Consider the following 24,075-nt stretch of genomic DNA (forward strand, 5'->3'; position numbering starts at 1 on the left):
TCACAGAGTTCTAATTAGACCTCAGTCTGCCTACTGACCATCATTACCTGAATATTTAGAATATGAACATGAACAAATGTGCAGTAAATCTGTGTAGTTGAATTTTTGAATGCATGCCATCTCCACGGTATGCAAGCTAGCACTTGTCTCACATAGGGTGGGTGAGGAATGTGTGCTCCGGCTGCAATGCACTGCTTCCTGTTTATTAAGTTAGCCATGAGCATGGCCTGCCAAACCTCTGTCATCATACATGACGCAAAAGGCAAGTTAGGTATGCACAATAATTTATATTTGTCTTTAGGCTTTTGTCTGTGTCACACCTGCTAACGTTCAAAATACGGGAAGCTTGTGGTTATTTTTCAGGATCTCTTTCCTTGCCTTGCTTTTGTTTCCAACAAAAATGGTGCTTACCCAATGCTTGTTCCAGCTCTGCCCCGTCCTCCTATTTCCATTGCAGATTTAGTACTGCCTCATGCGTGAGGCGAGCGTGGCTGGTTGTCATAGAGACACCGCAGGAAACTGCTGTGACCTAACGCGACACAAACACGCACAGAGGCAGCAAAACACTCCTGGTTAAACTACTTAAAAACGGCGGGCTGGTTCAGGTCAACCCCCCGTCTGTTGCTAGCAATGATGACGCAGTGAATAGTGACGATTCTCTCCGACCAATTAGTAGTCTGCAGGTTTTCATGTCACCTTTTGGGTATCGCCTCAGCTTGCTTGGAAGTAAAAAATGTACCTGTTGGCCGGTACCAGGGACTTTTTTCATAAAGGAAAACCCAAAAAGGCGAGTAGAGTCAAGTCGATCAGATACCATGTAATGGAAAAACACCATAAATAATAGATTTAGATCTCATGGAAGTCCAGCAGTGGTTAGACTAATAGATGAGATATTTTGGGATTGGATAAATATACAGTGCAATCCAGATCATTAATATCCATGTCTGATGCATTAAATTCTTACTCATCCCTGAATATCACCACAATAAAGATACATTTACACCACATGCAACTAAGAGATACTTGTGCATACAAATGAAAGGATTATTTTGACAACATATTGCTTTTGAAATTTATCTAAAAGATGTTGTTTGCTAATCCTCTTTTTTCTTTGTCAAACAGTTAAGTGTACATATTTGTTTCTGTATTTATTCTTTGTTCATTCCATTTTAATGTTTAATATACTTATGTTTGCACCAACAACCAAGGCAAATTCCTTGTAAGGCACTAAACAGTTTGGGGGCCAAAATACATTTCTGATCTGCTGCTACATTATAAACCCCCCCCCCCCAGACCTCTCAAGTTGCCTGGGACCCGTCTGCTTTCTGACCCCAGGGTCAGAAATAAACTGGGATAAGCAGCGCTCAGTTTCCACATATCTGGAACAATCTCCCAGAAAACGGCATTGTTCATTTCTCATACTGCACTGTGATCTTTATTCTTGTATTTGATCTGTTTTTTTTATTTTTAACTGTTCTATGTAAAGCACTTTGAATTGCCTTGATTCTGAAATGTGATATACAAATGAAGCTGACTTCCCTTGCCTTGCTTGGCAATAAATCCTTTCCTGATTCTGATTCTGACAAATAGGTCAATTCCCATTCTGTCTTTCAGATCTTTGGGGAGACTGAGCCTGTTCGGATGACGTCAGAAGGCTCTGATTGCCGCTGTAAGTGCATCATGCGGCCTCTAAGCAAGGACGCCTGCCTGCGTCTGCGGAGCGGCACTGTACGAGTGGAGGACTTCTACACGGTGGAGACGGTCAGCTCCGGATCCGACTGTAAGTGCTCGTGCACGGCCCCTCCATCCTCCCTAAACCCTTGTGAGAATGAGTGGAAGATGGAGAAGCTGAAGAAACAGGCCCCCGAGTTATTAAAGGTGAGGAGCTGAGCTGTTAAATGTAGAATATTTTGTAGAATATTCTTTTTTGTTTGTACAAAATTTAGACAATTATACCTCATATATATTTGCATAGTGCAGGATTTCCCCTACCAATATAAGATTTAGGCGCAGCACCAAAGCTGTTTTACAGCTGATTTAATGTAAAAATCAATGTCAGCACTTAGAAGCATTAAAGGTCATTCTTCAACTCTCTGTGACCTGGCTATGGTTGTATGTCATCGAAAACATCTTTAGTGAACACGTCAGCATACCTCTGCACATTTTTCCCAGGCAGGAGAAGCACACTATGTAGCCTATGAAACAAAAGGCACTTCCAGATGTCTGACTCCACTTCAAACTTTACATTAAGCCAATACATCTCTGAAGGAAATGATTACATTGAAAAGGGAAGGTCTCAAATAATTAAGCTGGACTTTGAATGAACCCGAAGACTGAGAGCACTCAGTGTGGCTGTCAATAGTGGTAATCAGAGCAAATGTCTTGGGAGGGCACTCAGGCTATTACTGCATTTGAACAGAGGCACATAAAGCTGTCAGGTTTTGTGTTCAGGAGATGGTGAATAATAACGCTCTTTTATGGCACAAATGACCAGCTCCAATCCATGGTGGACCTTCTGGAGGGAACACTTTACAGCATGGATCTGATGAAAGTCCACTCCTACATCAACAAAGTGGTGTCTCAAATGAACACCCTAGAAGAGGTAGGAAAACAACCAAACTCACGTACTTCCACATATGTATATTGTATAATCGAAGGACCATTATTGAAAGGTGGTTTATTCTGCAGGTTTCAGTCAAATTTAAGCTTCTTCAAAGGGTAAATACTGTTTTTTTAAATTGTTGTTCCCATCAGTCACCTGGGTCTAAGTGACTGATGGGAACAACAATCTTTGACATTGGTCCAGTATTAAACAAGATCACTGCATTACAATGTAATGTCCAGACCTCTGTAGAAATCCTTTCCATAATGTTGGCAGACACAGAATATTAATCTGAGCCTTTCAGTGGCAAAAACAAGCACTTTTGTTAAGGTAAATACAAGCTGGTTAATTGTCCTGTTAACTTATTTAATACTGGACCAATGTCAAAGATTGAGTCACTTAGACACAAAGACATAGGACAATATGGTCCAGGTTGAAAAAAAATGTGAGTTACCCTTTAAGACCTTTGCAAGAGTTTTATGAATGAAAGACCTTTATCACAACAAAAGTACGAACGAAATGCAGAGCCACAAAGCTGCTTGCAAAGTAAATAAAAATATTAAAATTGAATAAAAGCAACATAGAGTAATAATAATCTGTACATATACAGCAAATTATATTCAGAAAGTACTACAACAACACAGAATAAAAAACATTTTAATAAGCATTAGAGGTAACATTTAAGACCTGTTTAAAATGATTAAAGACTTAGAATACAATACTTTTGCGAATTTAAGAGTTTTTAAGGCCTAAAATTTAGATTTTTTTTAGACTTTTTAAGACCCCACTGAAACCCTGATGTCATTCAACGGATGGTGATTGCTGTGATAATGGTGACGTTCTCTTGCAGACAATCAAGACAAACCTCACGCGAGACAATGACTTTGTCCGAGACAGCATGACGAGCCTCACCAACCAGTTTAAGAGGTATGAGAACTACTCCAACATCATGATGAGCATCAAGAAGGAGATCTCCAGCCTCAGCCTGCAGCTGCTGCAGAAAGACTCCTCGGAGAGCAAAGCACAGGTTCGAAGAAACACTTTGGGTGTTGTTGTACAAACATGTTAGCATTACAGCAATAGTAACTTGTAGGATTGTAGCACTTCTACTAGCAGTTAGACTAGAAGCAGGGCCGGGCGATATGGAGAAAATCTAGCATCACAATTTTTTTGCCCAAATACCTCGATAAAGATATTGTGACAATATTGCAAGGTTGACTATTTGTGCTTTCACAAAATATTTTCACAATGACATTTGTGATGAATAATCATCAGTAATGTGGATATAAGGACTAACTGGGTAAAGGCAAATATTAGATAACTAGATAAATCTGGAAATTTCAGAAAATGACATCACTTTACTGTAATACAGCCTTAAAAACCAGGAAGAGTATGCAAGTCAAGTTCATTGGTCTAGCAATTATCACAGACAGAGTCACAAAGTGCTTTGCAGGCAAAATAAATACATACATCAAAACAGATCAAAAATCATAAAAAGCAAAATAAATCACAATAAAATGCAGTAACGCATTGTATTTATTAAGCATAAATACAAAATAATACAGTCAGCAATGTGGTTAAATGGCCTGACTAATGTGTGTAGTTTGTGTCTTTAGCTGTTTTTGAAAAACAAAACCACATGTCATATTTCAAAATCCAAAATATAAGATGATATCTAGTCTCATGTCACCATTTTGATTTATATGGATATATTACCCAGCCCTAACTAAAAGAATGAGTAGTTGTAAGATTAGAAATACTTCACAGGTGGGTGTTTTGCTCTCAGTCACTGGCCTCACATATTTCTGTCTTTGGTTTTAGCTTGCCTATAGTATCTTTTATTTTATATGTATATATTTAAGAAGGGACAATGCACATTAATTAACATGAGCACTTGAGTCCAACACGTAAACGTGCCAGATTTAGCCATACAGGCTAAATTTCATCTGCAGTCCATTGCAGGTGGATGCCATCAAAAGAAAACTTACAAGAGCACATTAACCTATAAGTACACACACACACACACACACACACACACACACACACACACACACACACTAGCAGTAAGCACAGACCCGTAAGCACATACAAATTTAAAGACATGTAAGCACATTTACTGTAAGCCTGGCCTGTCCTATCACATTTGAAACACTTCTCCATTCAAAGGACTTTACTGAGGGATCACAATTGCAACACAGCTCAATCTAAAATCTTTTGGTACTGTGTCCTTTCTCTGTCTCCAGTTAAGTGGTCTTGACTACAGCCCTTCTGTTAGTGCAGTCAGAACAGTTATGACTGTATATTTTAACGGAAATTGTCCATAGAACGTTATTCACAGTTATATTTTAGTTTTTTACATTTTAAATTGCATAATCTTTCTTTGAACAACTTCTGTTGACCACGGAGGTTGATTTTGGGAAAATCTTTTCCATTTTTTCAACGTTTCTGATGATTCCCACTTTTTCCACTGTTTTTGTGGCCTTTCCGGCATTCGTTTCTTTTTAATGCATTTCTAAAAAATATGTGTACCTACATTTTAACTGTAGGTACACACATAGTTTCCATTTTTTTATTATGTGGCAAAGTCCCATTAATGAGCTGCCAGTACCTTTTCTGTTATTTTACACATTTATTTCTTAGTGTATATTAAGTATTAGTAATAGTAGTATAAGCCTACGCATCATTTGTATGATAATATACTATGTTTTCTGTTAACTTACTGTGAGAAATTATCAGCATATATATTGCATGTCACTTTAAAGTCTTTCACATATAGAAAGTACACTAGCAAAACACGCTCTTTCATAAGCATCATCAACATATAAAACCCACAAGCCAATATTACCAATTGTCCTGACATAACATAATGTCATGTTTACAGAACACTAATGATGAGAAAACCAAGGAGGCTGTAAAGGCAGCCAACAAAAAGACCCCTGCTGCCAAACCTTCACCAAAACAGCCCAAAGAAAAGGTCGTAAAGCCCAAGAAAGAGGTCATTAAACCTGGGAAGCCGGCCAAGCCGGACCCTACGGCCAAAGCCAAGGTGGTTGGCCACCAGCCTGGAGTGATAAGGGGCATCACATACTACAAGGCTGCCAAGACCGACGAGGATGAGCACAGAGGAGGTGAGAGTCTTTAGCTTGGCCGGGACTCCCTGCATTCTCTCCCAGCACAGTGGTGGGTTTGTAGAAAGCCACCCTCTGTTAGCTAAAGTGAACAATGTGCTTGTACTTTAGCTGAGTTTGCACTCCCATCTGTGTGCGATCATATGTGAGTGATCCATTGTGAGTGTTGAAAATGATCCACATTTGTTTCTTCAGCGACCTAATCTAACCCCGCATCGTGGATCAGGATCAGCTAGCAGCCATAGAGTCATAAAGCCAGAGTCAAGATCTTTTTAAGCTGGATTTAGTGTCCAATAGAGGACAATGCAAAGTTTTCCTGAGAATGTCATTTCAAGCAAGTGTAAGATAAGGCTGTGATTGTGTTGCAGACTTGACACTTAACTGCAATGCATTAAAAGAGGGAGGGTTTGTATATATATGTATATATAGTGAGAGAGAGAGAGAGAGAGAGAGAGAGAGAGAGAGAGAGAGAGAGAGAGAGAGAGAGAGAGAGAGCAGTTTTGATGGTGTCTCATGTTATAATGCTCCATGACATGTTTATCAGTTGCACAGTGACTATTGAACTTTAGCTATACTTGTTTCATTGCAAGTTGAATCGTAATTGCAATATCTGGCAGAAAGATCGCAAAAAGATTTTCCCTCCAAATCTTTCAGCCCTAGCTGTGTGGCACACAAGATCACCTCAATACAAGATATATTCGGGTGTTGTTTTTGGCAACACTGGCGCAGGAGTGGATTGATGGTGCGCATTCAGCGTGCAGGAAATCCAAATCTTTTATTGACAAAATACATGGAGCTGATGGAATGCTGTCTCAATGGAGCGCTGCCATGTCCATGACATGCCTCAGCTTCACTCCTCACAACGCGCGAGGACCCTCACCAATGCAGAGAAAACATTTCCTTCCTCCTTCCAATCCTCTTTAAATCTAGTTGAGTGAATAGGTATGCTGCGTTTGCACACGGCACACGCACAAAACACTGTCAGAACGTGTGTTCTGCCATGTATGTGAACCTCAGCGAGACCAGCCACCCTTGTCAAATCACTGAAACCAGTTGGCTGCATTTCCATAATCTGTGGCACAGAGCAGGATGCAGGAACTTTTTATTCATCCTATGAAGGTTGATACACCTTCCCGCTTTTTTCCTAAAATGCTTCTTTTCAAATTTAGTCACAGTGAAACACATTTTACAGGGAGCTGCCCAGTGTAACCACCGTTCTTTACTGGTGGCCACTTGCTCAGTGGCCCTTTGGTGCAAGTTGTAGGACAAGATGAAATTGTTTAACCTGGCTACTTTTGCCAGCCTACTGGTCTCTGTGACCAGGAATGCATCTAGACAACTGACTGTTCACAACATAAGACTGAGATTGAGGCATTTGTAACCAGTGAGGATGACAGGGCATTGATGAGAAGTCCTTGCAAAGTCTGAAAAACTGCTTTACCGCTGCATGATAATACTGCAATAAGTGCAGAGTGATTTAATAAGTCTGCCCTGCATTACCATGCATCTAGATTGCAACTTTGACAATGATAAAAAGAAAGTACAATGTTTCCTTGTTCATTTTTGAAAACCTAAATAACCATTGTACTGTTTGGAAAGTTATAAGTTGTACTTGGTAATATAGCATAAAGGATTTGACATATGGACTATAGTAGGCAAAAGAAACTATAAAGGCACTTCAAAAATTAATCTTCATCACAGCATCACAATGTTTTAAAAGGATATTTGATCTGTGTAATAAGTAAAGTACCAAAAGTAATAAAATATGTGTTCCATCTGCTTTACAGAACACAGATGGATGTCACTTCCATTAACAATGATTTGATGTCTTCTTTCATGTAGTGTCCACGTAGAGGTATTGGCTACACTCAAGAGATACAATGTAACAGATGTGTGTGTTTAGTTTGGTGTGGAAATGAGTGTTGCATTTAATTCCAGGTACACCTTAATCAAAGCACCTTAATCAAAGACTTCATTGCTTTCTGAAACTTCCTACTGTAAATTGTGAAAAAAAACGTTCTCTACTACTCTCAGGTCCACGTGTTTAGTTCATGTGTTTCAGAAAGATGCACTGCTTATCTACCACTGCTGTGATCTCCACACATCTGTCTGGCAGCACAGGAAATCAGAGTATGTGGACCAGAAGGAGTGCAGACTCTCCCTCTGCTAGGATTATATTTGATTTAGCCTGCTGAATTTTTTTTATTTTTTTAAAGCAGACCACAAGCGACTAAGCCTAAAAGCAAGCCTTACACAAAACAAAAAGGAAGCAAGAGTTTGATCGATATGGGATTTTTGATTTAAAATACAGAATTGTGCACATTTTCCAAAAAGATGATCAGTGTTTTACTGAATGTGATCCCAAGCCTCTGCAACAGTGTTTAGAACATCGAAAGACACTAAAGGCTTGAATATGATTGAAACAAATGCAATACGACATTTTGTCCTACCATGTCTAAAGGCAAAACTGGTTACTTCTGGCCCCACTCAAAGGCTGGGTGAAAAGGAGTGATATACATTTAATTTAGCAAATGGAGATAACATAGCTTTCAGACAGTATCTCCTCATATCCATTGACGGTGTTGTACTTGATTGTATAACACAGTCACACTCCCAACTCGTCATATACTAACACTTGGTCCGGACCCCTTTGGCGTCACCATCAACCCTCTGGGTACTGTTTAGCATCATATTTAAAGAGCCTGTCAGGAACCTCTGGTGTCACTTTTTGACGCTCTGGGTAGGGACCGGTTGGCGTCAAAGCCTTGAAAGAGAGGCCAACTTTCAAGACTTCACACACTTGACCAATCACTGCATTAACATTCAAGGGTCACCCATATTTCACCTTTGTGAATTGAGTTATCCAACATTTTTGGCAGTACAGAAAATCGGCAGACTTTCCCTTATAAGTCCCATATGGTGACACTTATACTTACATCTGTACCGTTTATATGTTTGTATAATACATTTAGATAATAGTGTTGCCAAAAACAAAAGAATTGAGTTGATTTTCCCACCCTTGTCTGAGTCTTTTTTATCCCCTCCCACATATGCTCTGATTTGCTGCTTCACGGACTGTTCAGCCCACTACTAATTCATATTCATGAACAGAACGCTCTGATTGGCTAACACTAGCGGTAGCTAGTAAGCTAGTAAGCTTCTGTTGGCAAGGTGCTAGCGAACGCTCAACAACGCTCATTAACTTTGAAGAATTAAAAGCAACTTTGGAGCGAGTCAATTTAATTTTCACTGTTGCTATTTTAATGTACACATTGCCATGGTTGGCATTGCTAAGCCCCTGTCATAACTGACAGATTGGTTTGTAGCCACCCACAAAAGCATGCCCTGCTTTATCTTCTATATATTATATAAATTGGACTCTAATGGGCAAAAGCAACATTATGCTTTGTTGAAGAAGACTTAATTGCCCTAACAATTAAGGCAATTAACTCACTTGGAAAAACATTTAATGAGGTAATGGATAAAGTAGGGTCATTTTCTCATATAAATAAACATACTTCTATTTGCAACCAGTTGAGTCACCCCCTGCTGGAAGTTAGATAGACTGCATGTTAAACGCATTGGCTGGACTTTTCAGGCCCGGAAATTGCCACTTGGAAGGGTCACAGATTCCTATGGTTATTCCACCTTTAAGTAGGTAATTGTTGGATTGTCAGCTCCAGAAATTGTCAACACAAAGATCGTCAAGTTGATATAAATGTTTTCAATGGGACTGTACATGCATTTAGTTTACAAATCTGTATGTCTGACTTTTTAGTTGTCTGAAGAACTGGCATGTTTCAAGTTCCACTTTATTTATCCTTAGAAAACAAAATTCAGTGTGCAGCAGGTTATCTAAAAAAACACATACACAGAAAAAAGCACCACCAGATGCCAACAACATCGTAACACAACACTGGACACACATCAACACACCAATGGAGACACTCCTACCCCCAAAACCAATGATAGAATCCAATCGGACAGTACAGTAAATTAAAAAATAAACATATACTACATAAAGATTTGATAAGATGTCACTCAAGTGTATTCAGGTTCCTAATAGCCACAGGAATAAAAGAATCCCTGGTACGTCTAGTTCTTAATATAGGTAGCCTAAACCGGCAACCTGAGGGGAGCAGATTAAACTCTCCAAAGAGTGAGTGATCATGGCAGTTTATAATCTGGTTAGTTTTACGCCTGACCCATTTATTATATATGTGTTGCGTCTGAGGTAGCTGTACCCCAACCACCTTAGACGCTAAGGTTACCAGCTTTGTTAGTTTACGCTTGTTGGTCATTGAAAGACCACTATACCACATCACAATACAAAATATCAAGACTGATTGAACACAACACTGGTGAAATAAAGTCATCAGAGTCCTGCTCACACTGAACGATTTCATCTTCCTCAGAAAATAAAGGTCTCTGTTGGGCTTTTTTACAGGAAGCATCTTTGTTGCTCTCAAAAGATAATTTGCTGTCAACCTAAATATTTGTATTAGTGTAGTGTCTCACCAGTCATGTTCTGAATAACAGTTTGTGAAACATTGTGCTGTAATCTACAGTAATCAATAATCAAATCACTAGTCTTGGAAACGTTACTAGACAGATCACAGATTCACACCACGCAATGAAATCATCAACTAAAGCACCACGCCCCTCCTCATCATTGTTCAAAAGGCTCTTTATAACAGTGTCTTCTGCAAATTTCACACAGTGAAATTTCATACTCTCATACTCATATTCTCATATTCACTCCTACTGTCATTTGTGTATAAAATAAAAAGCAACGTTAACATTATTGGCAGATAGTTGATAGTAGATGGTTTCTTGGTGCAACAGGTCAAACAGCTAAATTATCTTCTAAAGAACAGATAGTTGTGAGTAGTGGAGAATAGTTTAACAACCAGAGAGTAATTCCGCATATGCATGCAAGCCTTTGAATAAGACTTACAATAAAATACATTTTGTCATAGATTTCATTCACGTCTTTTTACTGTGAAAAAAATGATTTTAATGAACATTGTTTGTCTGATAAAATTAATACTGTTAGACAATCTAACAAGCATTTAATTTACGAAGTTAAAATTGAGACCCTAACACTCTTCACTAAAAGCCATAGATATAAGGCAATCATGTCAGGTTGCAGCTGTAATTACATTCTAAGGCCTCCTTTTCCAATTTTTGTTAAAAGCAAAATGCGGCTTCACTATTCTCTATTAAGAAAGCAGTTAACGCTAAAAGACAGCAGAGCAGCCTGGGTTAGGAAGGAAAGAGAAGAAAGAAGATCAGAGAAGAGGAAGGAAGTTAGTTTCCTCTTTGTTCTGCACACAGCACACTATAACGTCTCCTGCTGCCAAGGAGCCACATACTGTATGTACTGTACAGACAAATACCCCCCCCCCACACGACTGGATCATACTGCCCTAATGTAACATCACCTAACAAGAAGTAGCACATGCATTTTGAATGAAAACTAGCTTTATAGAATCTTATTCTCAGTGGTGGAATGTAACTAACTTAATAACAACCTACACATCCAGCTGAAATGATTAGATGGTTAATCACTTAGTTGATTTGCAGAACTGTTTTAATTCTTTCCAGTTTCTAAAAGGGGGAATTTTTCTGCATTGAATACTTTTATTTCAAAGTTTTTTTTTTATTGAATGACAACTTTGCAAAAAACAATTACTGTATGATGGAACATACACATTTATTTTAATTTTTTGTTAACCAGAACATACCCCCCCCCCCCAGATCTCACCCTCCCATGCAGTTACAAAGAGACCTACAGCAAGAAATTCCTACAAGAGATCACAGTTGAAATTATAAGACATAAAGGTTGAAAAGTTTAAGAATAGCAGAAACAAAGTACACACCTTAAAAAAGATAAAAGAGGAGATGGGGGTAGCTATTCTGATATTGTTGCAGTTGGTTTCTCAAAAAATGTCAAGAAGGGGCGCCATATTTTGTAATTTTTTTCCTCAGATCCCTGGGAAGTGTATCATATTCTCTCTAAATTCATACATGACATAATGTCCTTAATCCAATATGAGCCGGCCCTACGAGCCATTAAGGAGACAAAGGCCAATACCCAGAGGTGGGTAGAGTAGCCAAAAATTGTACTCAAGTAAAAGTAACTGTTTACTTCAAAATAATAGACCAAGTAAAAGTAAAAGTAGTCATACTATACACTTGAGTAAGAGTAAAAAAAACTTGATGAAAAAACTACTCAAGTAGTAGTAACTGTTGAGTAACGTCTGATTTATTTCTAACAAGCATCAATCAGACGACACAAAATACAAAATAATCATATTTAGGCAAATTATAGTTCATCCAATCAATAAAATTAATTAAATTAATTTATTAATTACAAAATAGCTTACTTGAGAGACTTGTCACATCAAATTTGGATGGATCTGCATGTGTAAAATATTGTATGTAACCTAAAAGACAAACCTCCACCTCTCCACAGCAGAAACTAAAACTACCGCTACGTCTCCTCAGGTTAGATGTTGAGTTGTTGAACGCTGACTTGTGCGTTTGTTTTGGTCGACACTAAACGCCGCATAATGTAGCTGCTGTTTCACACTTTTCCTAAAAGGTAACCACGCTTTCACGTCTTTGCTTTGCTACGACTGTAAAGCTAACCTGTCGCGCTGCTGAAACGAGTACGGTCACGTGACTGAACAACAACGTGTGATTGGTTAAGCACAGTCACGTGGTAGAGCCTTCAGCGGAAGACTCTCTCTCTCTGTCAAAATAAAACATTAAAATGCGGATTGAGGTACGCTGGGGTAAAAACAATGACGCGTAGTAACGAGTTCATTGTAGTCTGATGTAGCGGAGTAAGAGTACAGTTTCTTCTTCACTAATCTACTCAAGTAAAAGTAAAAGTATATTGAATTAAAACTACTCCTAGAAGTACCATTTTTTCAAAAACTTACTCAAGTAAATGTAACGGAGTAAATGTATCTCGTTACTACCCACCTCTGCCAATACCTTCAGCTTCACTTTAGGCAAGCCTGAATTTGGAGCAATGCCAAAAATGCGCATAAAAGGGTTTGGCTCAATTTGAAATTGGATGAGAGACTGATGTCCAGAACCCAGTCAAGGTGGGACACGTCCAGTACATGTGAAACAGTGACGTACTGTAGGTGTGTTCCCACAGCTATCACACGTCGGGTCCACATTAGGGAACATACGAGCTAGTTTGGTTTTAGATATGTGGATATGGTGTACTACTTTTAATTGCACAAGTGGATGTTGGGGAGCACAAAGAGGTAGTGATCCAGGACTGAATCCCACATGTGATTCATGAAGGCAGAACTTAGGTCCGGCTCCCACATCATTCTTATAGCTGCTAAAAAGGACCATGCAACTTCGAAATAAGGTTGTAAAAGACAGACATTGTGTCTCCTAATGTTGGTTTCACAGAAATAATTATGTTGAAAGGGTTAATTAGGGGGGGAATTAACTTCCGTATACAATGCATGATTTGTAGAAACCTGAAAAGACCTTCTTTACTTACGTTTTTTGTCAATTGAGGAAAACTAGCAAATACATCATTAGTAAATAAATCGCCAATGCATTTTAAGCCTTTTTTGTGCCAGATCTTAAACGCACCATCCACCATCGTGGGAGCAAACAAATGATTGGCTGCAATTGGGCTAAGAACTGAATAAATCTGCAGTCCGAGATCCCTCCTAAGTTGGGTCCAGATTTGGAAGGAATGCTTTATCACGTGATTGCTGTGGGGAATAGGAGAAGAGAGTGGGAGTGCGGTGGAGTTGAGAAAAAAAACCTCTTAAAGAATTGTACATCATCAACATTAGGTGCGTAAATGCCCAAGATAACTGACTTATTGTAAAGTTTGACTGAAATGATAATAAAACATCCATTTTTGTCATATATAACGTTTGAGGGCTTAAAAAGGAATATTACTATCAATAAGGATAGCTGTGCCCTAGCCTTAGCCCTGAAATTGGAATGGAAAAATTTTCCCCGCCAGCATTTATATTGGTAAGAGTCATGTGAGTGGGTTTCTTGAAGGAAAACTAAAAGACTTTACCCCTTATCACTTGGTGATTTAGCCCCTTGACCTTCTAACTGATTGCAACTGATTAAATTCAGATTACCCTTCATCTAACTCAGTTAGAGTGAGAATCAAAAGAGTTGCTCTGATGAGGAAAAGAAAGGCACACAAGACAGAGTACCAAAATAACGAGAAAAAGAAAATAGGAAAGAGAAAAAAAAGACAAAAAAACAAGAGGGGGTGGGGACATAAAATAAATGGAAATATAGCAGGTGGTGGCTTACCATCTAAACACCCAGTACACCCCAACCCATCCCACCCTAAGCCCACCACATATCTGGCCACAAACAGCAAACTCAGAAGGACCCTTACTAGTCTCATAATAAACATTCCAGGCTTTAATTCCTAAACTATACTAGCTCCCACATAGATCTCGTACAATTCACCCTTGAACAGCCTGGCAAAATAATGAACAATGATGTACCCAGAAAAAGGTTAAACTGACAAAAATATTAAACAGAATTGCCATGCTCTTCCAGCTGATTCAAATACAATTATTTGAATCAATTATTATTATCTAATCGACAAAACCAAACCAGGAGACTAGCCAAGCAAATTAGACAATGCAATACAGGCAGCAAATAAAAGAAAAAGCAGATTTTCTTATTTCAAAGGGCGAAAGAACAAAAGGCATGAAGTAACATCCGTCAGAGAAATTAGCTGGGGGTATGAATAGAACATTTGTCCACAGTTGAACATTCACAGTCAAATGAGCTTACTATGGGCTCCCATCCAAAGTAGAGATGAAGTTGGATTCTTCAGAGACGAACCCTAACAATGTCCTCCACCTGCTCTGGAGAGTGATGCGCAGCTTCACAGGAAATATGATAGAGGGTTGGAGATCCTGAGTTCGGCCACGACCCTTGTATTGAGCCTGCTGCATAAAAACATCCGCGCTGTAATCCTAATGGAATCGGAGCTTGCGGCCATGGTATTTCAGTTCACCTTGTTTACGTGCCTTTCTCATGATCAAGTCATTAATCTGGTAATGGTGAAAGCGGATGATAATGGGACGTGGTCTCTTGCGCTGGTCAGGTTTGGGTGCCAAAGTGCGGTGAGCTCTGTCCAGCTCCGGGTGAGAGAGGATAACTTGATCACCAAAAACCTTGACGAGAAGCTGGGAGAAAAAGGTTAGGGAGTGCGCCCTCAACTGTCAATACGAACGTTCTGTCTCCGACTTCTCCTTTCCAAATCCGATAGTTTAGACTTTAGCGACTTGTTACCTTCCTGCAGTAAGGAGGACGTAGCCTCAAGTTGCTCGACCACAGACAGCTTCCGCTTTTGCCACGAGATCAGTTACACGTTGCCCCTGTCCTGAGACCACGGCCTGGATCTTGTCTAGCTTAGTGTCCATGCTGGCGGAGGATGACTTGAACTCGACGGCTATGGCTGCTCTGGGCTGCTCGACCGAGACCGAAATTGATGTCGCCGATAAGATAACATTATCAGAGACATCCGAGGATGTCTCTGACTCTGCCAAGTCACTTTTTGCATTTTTCATTGATCTGGGCATTATTTTGAACACAGTGTTGGTATTATTGGCAATATATGCACAGGTAATCGATGAAAGTAGGGTTTAAACTAGGAATTCAGAAATAGTTAGTGGGAGCTAGAAGACGATCGCACCTACTCCATGCTCAGCAACCCGGAAGTCCTGCACTGAATACATTTAAGTTAAATAGTTTTAGTACATTTTCCTGATGATACTTTCATACTTTTACTTTACTTATACTTTTACAATTTCAATGCAGGACTTTCACTTGTAACAGAGTATTTTTTTACAATATCAGAATTAGATACAGAAAAGCAGATTGCCACAGTAAGTTACACGTAAGTGGAATTGCCTTGATATTTGGTGCATACATAAACAAACATATTGAACATTAACAATAATAAACAATAAATACAGAAACAGAAACAAATAGCTGTTTAGCATAGAAAAAGGAGGCCAAATAGGTTGAGTGCAGAATGTAAAAAAATATATAATGGCAGTGGCGCTGACAGGATTAAATTTCCTAGTATACCAAAGCAACCCGCCGGCGGAAGCAGTTAACTGCGCCAGAAATCAGCTGTTCTTAATAGCTGTTCTTATAATATTTAATGTGTATGACAGTGTGCTCCCAGCATGCTCACAGCAGACAGCTGTTGGCGAACCTGTAAGAAGATATGAATAACATGATTTCTCTGTGTGCCATGTAAAAATATCCTGAAAATGTTCAAAAAACTGGATAAGCCTCTTGAACGCAATATTGATATCCATGTTAACACACATGATTCAAACGGCAATACTTAGCATCCAGCAACCAGTTTATCCACGGGTCGAGTCATAAAACATTGTGATAATTTGTGGCTGGTATGTAAATCCCTCGGATCAGGGATACTCCAAAATCATGGTAGCAGCTGTGCCATGGTCCCGCTACACGTTCTGCGGTGCCATGTTCATCTGCCACACTCTGCGGTGCCCAGCTACATCCTGCTGTGCCTTGTATGCCGCACAGTGCCCTGCTATGCCATGAACTACTACAAAGAACTGCTACAAACTACTATATTTTCTATACTACTATACTATATTATTATTTTTGTTATTTCCACTAACCCCAACCGGCCCGTCAGACGCCGCCTACCAAGAGCCTGGGTCTGTCCGAGGTTTCTGCCTAAAAGGAAGTTTTTCCTCGCCACTGTTGCACTGTTGCTTGCTCTGGAGGAAACTACTAGAACTACTGGGTCCTTGTAAATTTTGGAGTGTGGTCTAGACCTACTCTATCTGTAAAGTGTCTTGAGATAACTCTTGTTATGAATTGATACTATAAATAAAATTGAATTGAATTAAATGTATACACGTAAATGTATGCACAGTGCATCCAGGATTACGGCTTTTATTAGTAATTTTATTTCAAGTTAAGGATCTGAATACGTCTTCCATCACTGCTTATCCTTCTCTTTAGTCTGAACTAACTCTGTATGTCTCTCTCCCTGCCCTTCTACAGACCATTCTGCCAAAACGTACACAGTCCATCACATCACGGAAAACCAGTCAGAGGATGGAGGAGCTGAAATGGTCCTGGAAACCATAGAGGCCACTGTGGCCAAACCCATTGCCACCACTACTGTTCCCACCACTACAACTACTACTACTACCACCACCACAACCACTGGCACCACAACTCCCACCACTACTACACCCACTACCCTCACTACACCAAGTACACCAGCATCGGAAAGACCTGCTCCAACCATTGTGCTGGTGCTGGACAACTCCAACAACAACAGTCGGCCCACCCTTCACAGAGCAGGTAAATGGACTCTTCTTATATAGCACTTTTCTAGTCTCAACGACTACTCAAAGCGCTTTTACATAGTAAAAAGAAGGTGCCACCTGCTCATTAGATAAACACACACATATTTACAACTTGGAGCAACTTGGGGTTCAGTGTCTTGCCCAAGGACACTTTGACATGGGACTGCAGGGCCAGGGATCAAAACCACCAACCTTCCGATTGGCAGGCCGCTCTACCTCTGAGCCACAGCGCTAAATACTATTACAGTCTTAACCACCTGAATTGAGAGTGTATGGAGACACTTTAGAGACATTTTTGGGGTAGAGATCAAGTCAAGACCAAGGCCAATGCAAGGCGTAGCCAAGTCGAGACATTGCAAGTCCCACACTGCATGACACACTTCAAATCAAAGGCATTCCTCAAATTGATCTGAAAGATCCACATTCCCATAAAAACAACCACAGAAACATATGATGACAGACGATTTCTCCTGTGTTTGTGTGTGTGTGTGTGTGTGTGTGTCTTTTGTTTTACGCAACACACCTTTAATTTGTTTTACCATCCACCTTACTTTAGGTATCCAATTTTTTTTAACCATAGATTTGACTGACATCTCCTCTCAGAAAGCCAGAGCTTCTTCTCCTGTCTCCCATTATTTTAAATTACATTCCAATTATTTCTAACTAGAAATGGGTTAAGTTATTTGTTGCATTTGTCGCAGGAAATTTTCCATTAAGTCACAATAATGATGTTAACAATAAATCAGAAAAACAAGCACAGGCAATGTCCCCGCAGTTTGGGCTAGACCGGTCTTCACACAAACACACACACACACACACACACACACACACACACACACACACACATACACACACTCACACATATTACAGTCCTGAGTATTATTTAAACATATAGATAGATAGATATTTATTGATCCTAAAAATGGGACATTACAGTGTTAAAATGCGGTCGTTACGAGACGGAGACCTTCAAACTGATCTCAAGTACTACAACACTACTAAATACCCCTCTGTGATTAAGCTCAGTACTGTGTTCTCACTGCAGTGACAGAGGCCAGAAGCACATAGGTTCACTCTGCCAAGAAATGTATCTGCGTGAAATCGATTTATGCCCATGTTAATTCTCTCCCATGCGTACACGTTGAATGTGCTGCTTGTTTCTTTCAGGGAAGATCCTAAACTGTGAAGGGACTCTAGCGTCCATTGACCAGCCAGAGAAGCAGCACAGTTATGGGCGCAACGAGGGAGCCTGGATGAAGGATCCCCTGGCTAAAGACTCCAAGATCTACGTCACTAACTATTACTATGGCAACAACTTGGTGGAGTTCCGCAACCTGGAAAACTTCAAGCAAGGTGTGCTTATTGTACCAAGAAAATGCTAGACAAATGTATTTTACGTGATCCAACAATGTCCTGCTTTATTTTAACACAGCAAGTGTCCCATTACTGAACAAACCACTCCAGTACAATGCTCATTGTACACGCTCAATGGTGTTTTTTGCCTTCAACGTCGCCTTCCAGGCAGCTAACCCTAAACACACCCATTGCCGCGTTGCCTGGAAGGAGACGTTGGGGGCAAAAAAACCCGCAAACACCCTTATACACTTTGACCAATCTTTTCTTGGACAATTGTAGTCCTGATGTGTTACATTTTTGAGGAGGCGAACGATAGCTATGAAATGGCCTATGGCAGATGTTTTTTTAACTGTGAGGTAAGGCTCCCTAAGGGCGGTGCAGTAAAGTTGAAGGGAGGGGAAGCCCAGAGGGAGAATCGAAAGGCAAAGAAACTGCATGAGATCAGCAGTGGCAGTGAAACACAACTCATGGAGGCAAGTACAGTATTTTAACCCTCATATTAGACTAAATAATTCCTAATTTCTGTTTTTCTAACTCAAACATTAGGTATAATTTCCTATGAATGATGTTTATAGACCATGAATTCCAAAAATAACTGCCAAACTAAAGTTAATAAGCTAGGGTTACGTAATGTTGAAAACTTCAAAAGAAAAGTGACAAACGTTGAAAAAAGCGTCAAAAGTGTTGAAACAAGGTATAAAAACGTAAGAAAAGTTAAACACATCGATTAAAAAGCATCAACAAAAGTGTTGATTTTCAATTTTGACGGGAAGATAACACAAGGGTTGAGTAGCAAAATGAAATTTTTAAGCTATTAAATGAAATGAGTCAGGGAGGAGGCTTTCTTGATTATGTTTGAGGGCTTTTACAGTATCAGACTTGTCTGGCTAGACCACACAGCATTCTGGGATGGGGGAAACACGTGCTCTTGTTTATTGACATTTCTTTAAAACAATCACAACCGTTGTGGGCAACACTAAGCCCCTGACACAATGACGGTGCCTCTTAACAGCCTCAGGAAGGAACTTGTTTTGGTGGAATATGTGTACGTTCAAAAGTTGTTTTAATTGTCAACAGAAAACGCAGATTGGGCAGATAGTCTTGCTAGCTGTCTGGGTTTACCCTGCAGAGGTCTGAGGAGCAGTTAACCATTGTCCTCAGAAGTCCACCGGAGTTTAGAACGGCAACACAAAGAAACAGGGGTGGGACATCCAGCACCTGAACAATCCCAAAAGTGGAACGTTGTCAATTGGGACTATACAGTATGTGATTTAACCCCTCATCCCACGACCAAACCTTCTCAGTCTGAAGTGCACATTACCCATTCCTTGTTTGAATAGCTACTGGGATCTGGGTTGGATGTGTGGATGCGCTGTCTACATCTGCAACAAACTGGTCTAACTCTAGTTTCACCCCGTTTTAATGCATAGCTGTGTTTTCACTAATACCATTGATGACATTGATTTGTGTTGATGATCCAATAAGCTCTGTGAGATTGATGAGATCTGTGGAATGCAGGTCTTAGTTGTATCATGGCTCCAGTGGGTGAGAAAATCAACTTCTTTCACATCCAAATCCACTGAGGAATTAGATTACACTCTCTAAGAGAGTCAAGATGATCTCCCCTCGTAGGACTTGGCTTGTTGATCTAGATGTGTTTGGACAATGGGCTTTCTAAATGCACTTACATGCGAAGAGTCCTGCGGTGTGGTGAGCTTACAGCTGTGTGCGGATGACTAGATTTTTGGAGTGGCGGTGATGCCTGCTGTTCTCTGTGCTCTGGCCTTTCCTTTGAACTGGGCACAGCGGAGAGGGATTAAGAGTGTGGGTTGGCCTTACAGACGGGGATAGTGGCGGTGGGGTGGGGGTGTACTATTTCACGTTGTTTTTGTCCTTCACTGGGCTTTCCATTTATTATCATTATCTAAATCGCACTTCCTGAGGTTGGAAGGTTAGGATAGCAGATAGGATGTGATTAGAAAATTACACCTACAGTACACAGAGTGTTTGTTCAGGAGTGAACTACTAAACACACTCTGTCACTGTCACATGAAGCGTGTGTGTGCACAGTCTGGCATTGTCAAAACATTGTCATTTCTACACAAATAGCTAGCTACCAAGCTACATGGAAAAAAGTGTGGATGAGCTTGACACAGCTGTACAGGTTGTTAACTTACAGAAATAACAATCTTGAATCAGTAAAGGTTTGTATGTTCTTAGAAAGCATTTAGTTAACTCCGAGCAACTACAAATGATGATGCCTGAAAATGGCATTGGTAGGATGAATCACGTTGATCGCTACTGATCAACAAGGGCAACATTGACATGAATCAGCTTATAGTTCAATAAAATAAGGGAGACCACACATAGTTAAGGATTCAATTAAAACCAATGTATTTAATCCAAACTAAAAATTATTCAAACCAACCCAAACCAAGAACAAACCGTGAGGCTTTTTGGCTGTGAGGACCAAGAGCCAGCACTGCAACTCCAGCCATCTTAAATTGGAGTACGTTTACACGTGGGCGGTTATTTTCATAAACGGACATTTCAACCTCTCTGGTTTCAAAAATAACATTGTGCACACTTTTCCCATGTATCATGTATCTCATTTATCCCATGTATACTGTATATGCCTTCAATGCCATGAAGAGCATGCCAAACCTGTAGGTGGCAGTGTAACAAGAAGCTCAAGCCCATGTTAGCCAATCAGAATCTCAAAAATAGCAACAGAAATGAATTACTTCCTCTCTCTTGTCTTCCTCACTTACTCAGCCACTTAAACCTCTGTTTGTCTCAATTTACATGCAAACATGCAAACGAAGATTTCCAAAATCTCCACTCTGGCCGGAGGTTTTAGAAAGACTCGTTTTCAGAGGCAGATTCTCCAAATGCCTGGAAACGAAGCGTACAAACGCAGCAAAATGTCCCTGTTTGTCAAAACCACCACGTAAACATGGTCTAGGTATCACAAGGCAATCATGCAGACTGGATTCAGGTGTGGCCGATTCTCCAGCTGCAGGGAAAAATACCAAAGAGCCACACTCAAAATGGGAGGGTCATCACAAGCATAAAAGCCTTTAGCAATTGTTAAATGCTTTCAGAGCATGGATTTAACTACCATTAACTAAGAAGCAGTGGAACACATAGTACAGTATATGCCTCTGAAAGACACAGACACTGTGGTTGAACTGTACTGCTTAAACCTTCACTTATCCAGAGTCAAGCTGCTGCTGATTTTTCCACAACACTGACTAGCTAATTAGCTAGGTATCAGAAGTTGACGTGACAAGATGGAAAGTATTAAAAGGAGGTAGGGCAGAATAAAACAAAAACAGTCTCATTTTTTTGGAGCCACAATGGAGCAGCCGCTGATGATCACAGACACTTCCACATGGGCAGTTATTGTCCTTAATGTAGGCAGATGCATCTGAGGAGAAACAGTGGTCCGTTTTGTGCAAGATAATGTGTTCATAAGTGAATAAGAACAGTGTATTCACCCATGCTTTATAATAAATAAATAAATAAATAATAAAGCTAATTTAACATTCTTGTTTATTGTAGGCCGATGGAGCAACCTCTTTAAATTGCCTTACAACTGGATAGGCACAGGCCATGTGGTTTATAATGGAGCCTTCTACTACAACAGAGCCTTCACCAAGAACATCATCAAGTATGATCTGAGGATGCGATATGTGGCGGCCTGGACACTGCTGCATGACGTGGTTTACGAAGACACCACCCCCTGGAAATGGAGGGGCCATTCGGACATTGACTTTGCAGTGGACGAAAGCGGCCTGTGGGTGATCTACCCTTCCATTGACTATGACTACAATCAGCAAGAGATGATCATCATCAGTAAACTGGATCCTGGGGACCTGTCGTTGAAAAAGGAAACAACCTGGAGGACAGGCCTCAAGCGAAACTCCTACGGAAACTGCTTCATCATCTGTGGTGTCTTGTATGCCGTCAATGTGTACAACCAAAAGGAAGGTGAGGTGAACTATGCTTATGACACCCACACCAACACTGAAGCCATCCCACGCCTGCCATTCACCAATGAGTACTCCTTCACCACCCAGATTGACTACAACCCCAAAGAGAAGGTTTTGTATGCCTGGGACAATGGACATCAGCTCACATATCGGGTAAACTTTGTTGACCAGTGAGCACAGCCAGTTTGTGCTACAGATCAGCTCATTGAAGCCTGCCAGTATGGCACCTAAATAACAAGATGCTCAGTATTTGACAGTGTAGAAGCAGCCATATTGGACTCAGGATGACAGGTAAACCTACACCAGCCTTCCAGAACTAATGCACACTATTCACCTGACCTCAAAGTGTACCAAAAATACATGTCTCAAATGTGTACTGGGATGTGACTGTACAATATGTTAATAGAATGGAAAACGAACAGTGAAAATAATCTCACAGGGAGTTGAAGACTCGTCGGGCAGATTTTAGAAAAACAAAGAGATTTCTTTATATGTTCATTGATGAAATGTCAGCAGGCTGGCTAACTAGCAGGACAGATATCGCTATAAATGGTTAGTTTTAAGTTGACATAGCATGTGTTACACCATGTGTTACGGTAGATTTTGTGTCCAATTTGCTTTACAGTGGAATCACTTAACGACCAATATACACAGAAGACATGATAACAGTGTCAAACAACTCTTTAAAATTTGAACTTCTACATGTGTTGTATTAAAAGAGACAGTGACATTTCTAAAACTGCTAATGAGACAATATTTCTTTTTTTGGATTGTTACCAAGACGCAAATTGAAGAAGTAAAATAGTCAAGAGTCATTGAGACTATCGTCCTGTGGAAAGAGAAAAGAAGAGATTTCAGTCAGAGACACTTAAGAATGTCGAGAAATTGACCATACAGTATGTGCCATTGGGCTGGTTATGACAGAAAAGGCTCTGCTCTTTGAAGGAACTCTTAAAGCATCAAAGCAGCAATTAGGACAATACTGGGATAACTAATCTCCCCTGACATACCCGTACATACATGATTTTAATTCTCAGTGAAGTCATTGAAACGCCACATAACATATTAAATGAAGTTAACTGTTGTGAGCTATTTAAACAAGCTGGATACATGGTTAAACATAAGCTCTTACCAGTGGATCGCCGTGTGTGCTTCGTCCATAGCAATCCCACCGATTGGTCTTTAAGCATCCCAGACAGAGAGTAAATGCTGTAAACATTTTCTTTGTAAATCTTTACAATCATTCCCTGAAAGAACCAAGCATGCATACCTTATTGCACTATCCATACTAGCTTGTTTGTTGTTGTTTCCCGAAACAAACTGAGTTTGAGAACTGCAGCACACACAGAGAGTGGAGGGGGATTGACATCCGGCGCAGGAGCCATGATGTCAGGCAGTTATTCTGGAGAAGTACTTTCATAAACCAAACTAACCAGTAGCAAACCGCCTTGACAGTGCTGACTGTTGAGGAAAGGAAAGTCCAAAATGTAGGTATCTAACGTATTATCAACTTTTTATTTCCCTCCTGTGCCGGAGTATAAACTGCTCCCTGAAACAGACAGTTATGAGACAAGAGTATAAGTACATCTCTTGAATAA

General features: G+C 40.1%; 1 protein-coding gene across 1 annotated transcript in view; it reads left to right on the top strand.

The window, feature by feature from the left end:
- Positions 1-23,433, top strand: part of LOC116689757 (olfactomedin-like protein 2A) — a 36,728-nt gene extending 13,295 nt beyond the window's left edge. The window contains exons 2-8 of the mRNA XM_032516374.1: positions 1,615-1,878; positions 2,495-2,602; positions 3,453-3,629; positions 5,484-5,730; positions 16,816-17,121; positions 18,294-18,479; positions 22,047-23,433. Of these exons, the coding sequence (XP_032372265.1) occupies positions 1,615-1,878; positions 2,495-2,602; positions 3,453-3,629; positions 5,484-5,730; positions 16,816-17,121; positions 18,294-18,479; positions 22,047-22,651 (1,893 nt within the window). The 3' untranslated portion in view covers positions 22,652-23,433. The remainder of the gene's footprint in view (positions 1-1,614; positions 1,879-2,494; positions 2,603-3,452; positions 3,630-5,483; positions 5,731-16,815; positions 17,122-18,293; positions 18,480-22,046) is intronic.
- Positions 23,434-24,075: the final 642 nt, after the last annotated feature.

The sequence above is a fragment of the Etheostoma spectabile genome, chromosome 5 (genome assembly GCF_008692095.1).
Source record: "Etheostoma spectabile isolate EspeVRDwgs_2016 chromosome 5, UIUC_Espe_1.0, whole genome shotgun sequence".
Lineage (NCBI taxonomy): Eukaryota > Metazoa > Chordata > Actinopteri > Perciformes > Percidae > Etheostoma > Etheostoma spectabile.